Below are 6,202 nucleotides of genomic sequence, written 5' to 3'. Positions count from 1 at the left end.
AATATTTCGAAAACTAGACGATGCTTTTTCTTTGAATTTTGATATGTTGTAGCTGAGGTCGAGACCTTTCCAACGGCCAATTTTATCCATTTTGGTGGCCGAGAACCGCGTTTGCTCGACGCAATTCTTTAGCCCCAAAATTCAACTCACAATCGAATTTTCACATATTTCGAGTTGCAAGCACCCCGAGTTACACGCATTTCGAGGTCGCCTGTAAAGAATCTCAGCTACCATAAGCTTATCTGGGCTTATCTCTTGACATTTTACTTACGTGTTGAACCTTTTTCGAGCTAAGGTAAGGTATCCTCGAGTCGACCACCCTGGGTTCCTCAAGTCGACCGGTTAAAATATTTATTCAATTTATTTACATTTTACAATAATATTTAGCGAATGGTTTAACATTACAGGGTCAATTATTTCATAAATAATTTAAATCAGTGAAAATATCATAGAAATTGACCAAAAAACACTGAAAAATTATAAAAAGACGGAGCGTTAAGGTATTTCTTAAATAAAAATTTGCAATTTTTCATTAAATTTATATAGCATAACTTTTTGATATTCTTGACTTTTTTCTTAAGGAATTACTTTAATTATTACCCTCAGAGATTACTTGAGAATTGAAATTTTGAGTCTAATCGCAAGTTGAGGACTTAATCTTTATGACTTTTCAGATGCACTTTTTAGTGCATTTCAGATAAATTATTCCTCAATTCGACCGGTCGACGAATGTGAAGCTTTTTTCACTTGAATGTTGTTTTACTTCTGAATGAGTTTATAAAAGTGAGTTTCCCTATTTATTATAATGATTAACTAAATTTTAAGTGCTATTCATGATGTGTTAAACCAGCCAACTTTAAATCCGTGACTTTTTAGTTTTGTAATTTGTATAATTTTAAGAAAAAATGGGTGGTCGAATAGAGGAACCCCAATCGATCGAGTAGAGGTATACTGATATTGAAGTGGTCGAGTAGAGGAACACTTCGCATTTTTGAAACATTTTAATTTTTTATAATTTAAAATTATATTATGACTAAATGAAGTTCACAATTAGATAAGGATCTATTCTATAGTTTTCGGTAAAAATCCTATCAAAAAACATAAATTATAACTGTTTTTTTTCATAAAATCTATCCTTAAGTGGTCGACATAGAATACTTTACCTTATATAAACCACTACTAATATGATATAGTTATTACAGTCAATAAGATGGGGTATCAACCCCATTTATTTAGTTATTGGAACTAATATGTTATAGTACCCGTTACTAATCTAATTTAGTTATGATAACAATATGAAAAAGATACTGTAACTAATATTGGTCAACTATTTCATTTAGTTACCCTAGCTAAACATATAGATGGGTCTATCCTTACTATATTGTATAGTTTCCATAACTGTATATGAGATAGTTGGGACTAAATTTTTCTAAGAGTGTAAGAGCCTCTTTATCAATCCTGAATAATGGGCACCTCAATTTATGTAGCGCCTAGCTGGCCTAGCGCCCTCGTAACCGATTTTGTTCTTGGTATCCCGGGGACCTTCCCATTTGCTGAGATACCTTGATATTTTATTCTAATGTCCCTAGCGTAGTTTATTTACAATCCACGTGTTTTCTCGTTTTTCTTCAAAGTTGTAAAAAATATTCTTCAGAAAAGGTAGAACTTTTTGGTCCAGAACTTAGAGAACTTAATATGGAAAATGTGTCGGTCACGTCGTTCATGCAGTGCTAGAAGCAAAAAATCTGTGTTTTCTACCTTGAGTAAAACCTCCAAACTTAGAGATTACCGACTTTAATGTGCTCTCATGAAATATTCTACTTTAAATTTTATGATCCTGAAAGCCAAAAACTCTTCCAAGTTTAACTCTTTCCGGACCGCAGCATATGCTGCAAGCCAATTTCACCATTTTTTAATCAAAAATACCTAAGCTCTGAAATTAATTGAGGTCTTATAAAAAATATCTTACATTTGGACATCCTTATAGTTTGTAATCATCCAAAAGAATTGAATTTTTCTCAGTTCTGAATAAATAAAAAACATTGTTTTTCACAGAATATTCATATGCTTTTTTGGGTACTCAGAGTCCCAAAATATTAAATCTGTGTACTGGAAATTATCCCCATCTTTCATGCCTATTTTTCGGTACACATTGCGAGACATGATTCCTTGCCTTTGGACATTCACACAACATTCACATCCTGCGCAAATGAAGGACCAATGATGAATTGCTTAGGCATCCTTTTCGCCCCAATTGAGATGATTTGCATTTTGTGCACGAGAAGCAAACTAAAGATCATGTCAGAAACATATGACACAGACTCTGTCTAATCACTTTCAGGACTTTTAGCCTTTGGAACGTCCTCTTGAGCTTCAATGACCAAAAAACAAGAATTAAAGACCATCACCCGGAAATCCATTTATTCCCGCCACAAAATAATCATATTAACGGTCAAGAAAACTTTACAAATGTCAGAGGATTGTTCTGGAAAAATGGGAAAAATAAATTGTGGAACTTTGCCTGGTTAGCCTGATTATAAAATTAAGTTGATCTTTTTGAGTTTTGACTATTCGAGGATTCCCTCCATCCGTAGATGATTCCTAGTAGGTGTCACTTCGGAGAAATCCCACCAGTTTCACGTGGTTTATGGATTACTCGTCACAGAGAGCATTTGGAGCTCAGACAACCTAACTAGAAAGCACCCTACGGATCCCCAAAAGGCTGTGCCTCCTGGTGAGAACTTAATCTCACCGGAGACACTTTACCGTGCTCATCCACCACCAGGGACAGAGCAATCCGATATGGTCCGGAAGCCTCCCATTCGCCTGTTTGGTGGCCTTGGTGGACTGATGGATAAAAATCTAATATGAATTGAATACCTAAGATTAATTTTGACATACAAACTTACTTTCCGCCACCTCCACCGCCGCTTCCTCCACCCCAGGAACTTCTAGAGAAGCCCCCTCGGGGATTATCCGGATCTAGGTTGAACATTGTCAGGAAGCTACAAATAGAATTATGATTTTTTTCTGTCGTGAAAGAGGGAATTTTGAGGATTACTCACAAAACATAGATGAAATTGCACACTGCCCAGAAGAGAGAGACCAGCCTCTCCAGGCTCCATGGAGGGCGATCATAGACAGTGCCATCTGGAAAATAACAAAGAATCTCAATATCTCAAAACTATCAGGACATAATGATAATCCCAGAATTGTTCTGCCTACCTCGTGACACGTATACCATCTTCACGGGATTCTCTTTCAAGATTTTCACAATTTTCACGCGACCTTACATGTCTTCTTCTTCTTCTTCAACAGGCTGTATGACGTGTTCCAATGAGATTCAAAACAAAATGATTGTGAATGCTGTCCGATAGATGGCAGTCTCATCACAAAGAGACTTCTTCAAAATGTCGAAAACTTTTCTCATTTGCAACTGAGAAGTCGTGCTGAGTAGTCGTGTGCAAAATTTGTCTAAAAAGAACCTTTTTGTGGGTCAAAGAGCCGGTATTCTGTGCAATTACTGTGATAATATTCGAATTAGGGGTGAAGCCCATTCCTGGAATGTTACTAATTCTCCTAATTCTAAACACGTAGCTGGGAAAAAGTGAAATTCAGTGTTACCGGAACTGGACTCAATCTGTTTCGAAAATACCTGTGCGGATACCAAGGGATATCCGTCCCTCAAGGTGAGCCATAATTTCTAATCATTGATGGGTTGTATAGTATAGCAAGTCAATTGAAGACACGTAATATAAAAAAGGAAGTGTCCCGGGGATTGAGAGAAATTTCAACGATGCAGAAGCTATGAAAAGTCCTTGAAAGCCTAGGTAAAACGGTTCCGTTCCTCAAGGTAAAAACCTTCAAAACCAACCCCTAGGCTGCCTTGACTAAACTTCCACGAAAGCCCTTCAGAAGGAAAATCATCTTAAAAATCTCACAAAGCATTTGTTTTTTTTTTTTGTATATTTCCTTACAAAAAAATACATTTTACTCGCTACTTTCATCACTGCTGGCCTCTTCGAACCAGACGATAAGTTTCTTAAGTCCTTCCTTGAGCCACTTACTGTCCTCACCGAGGTCATTATACCACGATACTATAGCTTCTTCACTGAGAAGATCAACGTTGTAGAAGAAGTGAACAATTTGTGATACTCTAGCCTTAAGATTGTCTTTCTCCTGACAAAGATCCTGAATAGCTTTTAGGCAGTCTTCCATAGCTGCCTCACCCTTAATATAGTTCTTAAGAACTGGTCCTAAATGTCCGTAGATCTGCTTCAAAGCTGCCAAGACATTTCCTGTAGCCTCTGCAAGTGGCGAGAGGTGGAAAATAGCCTGAACGACGTAAAAATTGACTTCAGACAGGGACATGTTGTAGGCATAGCGTGATGAATTGATTTCCAAAACCAGAAATTCCGGATTGGATTTGTCCTCAAAGCCCCTTTTTAGGGAGTCAATTACTTCAGATAAGAAGATATTGGCATCTTCAGGAACTGGTGAAGCTCTGTGAGATTCATCTTCATCACTACTAGAACTGTAGTCACTCTCATGATCGGCTGGATCTGCTGGAGTCATTCGTTTAATTTTTATCTGGGTGATGTCCCTGTCTTCCTCATCGGAATCTCCAGCTTCTTCCTCTCCTTCGGGAACAATGTACGCTGAATCACCGAGTTTTTGCGTTGATTCGAAAAATTCTGAAGGAGTAGACTGAACGGTTAACTTTTCAATTGAAGATTTCTCAGGAATTGTGACTTTTTCTCCACAAACTGAGCCTCCAGATACTGTGGAATTTTTCTTGATAACAACACCCTGACCCAAGACACAGTGATCCAACTGGCAGTTGTCCTCAATTGTGACGTCATCGAAGATGAAGGAATTACTGATTCGGCAATTATTCCCAATTCTGCAGCATTTCCCAACAACCGAATGAGAAATCCAGGATTTTTCACCCACTAAACTACCTTCGTGGATCACAAGGCTGCCTTTGAGGACACTACTCCTTGCCAGCTGAACACTTTTGTTCTTGTAAACTAGGTTCTTCGAGATGTTATACTGCAACTTCATAAGGCCGATTCCCATATCCGGGGATAATGGATGCGTCCAACGATGTATAATATCATTGCTGACCATTTTATACTTCTGCCAGTTACTCACCTTCATGGCATACTCTCCTGCCGGAAGTTCAGCTACGTAGATCCGACTGTCGAGAATTTCCTCGTTTATCAGGAGTCCACGAATAAAATCATCCCGAGTCTCAAAATCAAAATTGTCCGCAAAGAGAGGTAGGACAGTAGGAGAACAAATCGCTATCTGTGGATCTCCGTAGTCATGTCGAATCTCAGCCGATGACGGTAAACGAAAGTATTCGAGACCAAAGGAGAATTTCCGCTCACGCTGAGTACTCTGGCGTTGATGCGTTAGTAGGCGATTGTTGAAACGATCCACAGCCACAGTTACCTCATCTCCTGTGCACATATTTGGGGGCAGTTCCATATACAGCACTGTCATGCAGGCTCCTTTGTCAAACTTTACATTTTGCTTGTGCTTCTCCAATAATGGGATCATATTTGCATTGGATATGGTGTCTGCAGTCATGAGAATAAAGTGCCCCCGGATCAAGCCTTTTGCATCAATATCTCTTAGGACATCGCCCACTGAATGACTTCCCTCAGAGCCAATAACTGTAATTGTCATCTTCACTGACCAAATATAATACTCCTTCAGTGTCTGCCTGCAAAAGATGCCGAATACCCAGGATTGGTTTTGATACAGGCATTCTTCAAACTAAGAATACTCACTCTATATGGCTCCGGACCTGGTCAATCCCATTGCTAACCACAATAAACGTCTCCTCAATGCGACTGAAGTTGAGAAACTCAATGGCATAGTCCAGGAAAGGAACATTAACAATGGGCATGAGGGCCTACAAGAGAAATCCCAGGTTGTAATTATGAAATTCAAAACATTCCCTTATTCCAGCACTTACCAAAGGTTTGCTATCTGTGAATGGTGCAAAATTGTCCGTGAAATTGTCCGCTACAATGAGAGCCTGAGTGATTTCTTCTTTTTCAAGTTTTTCCATTATTACTTCACAAAAATAGTGCTGTATTTATTAGAAGAACCGTGATTCCGTGGCAAAAGGAACTTTAGTGAGGTTATGTTACCATGCACAGCTGACATTTCCCCGACGGGGCCCGCGGAA

General features: G+C 38.7%; 2 protein-coding genes across 2 annotated transcripts; both read right to left on the bottom strand.

Annotated features, from left to right (window-relative positions):
- Positions 1–2,394: 2,394 nt before the first annotated feature.
- LOC129807022 (glycine-rich selenoprotein-like) lies at positions 2,395–3,338 on the bottom strand. Its single transcript, XM_055855967.1, has 4 exons — positions 3,226–3,338; positions 3,066–3,150; positions 2,910–3,005; positions 2,395–2,847 (listed from the first exon to the last, which is right to left on the bottom strand). Exons 1-4 carry the CDS (start codon positions 3,242–3,244, stop codon positions 2,772–2,774), a joined length of 276 nt encoding a protein of 91 aa, XP_055711942.1. The 5' UTR covers positions 3,245–3,338; the 3' UTR covers positions 2,395–2,771.
- A 609-nt stretch (positions 3,339–3,947) lies between these two features.
- On the bottom strand, positions 3,948–6,189 carry LOC129807021 (translation initiation factor eIF-2B subunit epsilon). The gene is made up of 3 exons (XM_055855966.1): positions 5,987–6,189; positions 5,799–5,923; positions 3,948–5,731 (listed from the first exon to the last, which is right to left on the bottom strand). Exons 1-3 carry the CDS (start codon positions 6,080–6,082, stop codon positions 3,991–3,993), a joined length of 1,962 nt encoding a protein of 653 aa, XP_055711941.1. The 5' UTR covers positions 6,083–6,189; the 3' UTR covers positions 3,948–3,990.
- Between the last annotated feature and the right edge of the window lie 13 nt (positions 6,190–6,202).

This window comes from Phlebotomus papatasi, chromosome 3 (assembly GCF_024763615.1).
Source record: "Phlebotomus papatasi isolate M1 chromosome 3, Ppap_2.1, whole genome shotgun sequence".
In the NCBI taxonomy this organism is placed as follows: domain Eukaryota; kingdom Metazoa; phylum Arthropoda; class Insecta; order Diptera; family Psychodidae; genus Phlebotomus; species Phlebotomus papatasi.
This window is presented reverse-complemented; position numbering and strand designations above follow the sequence as displayed.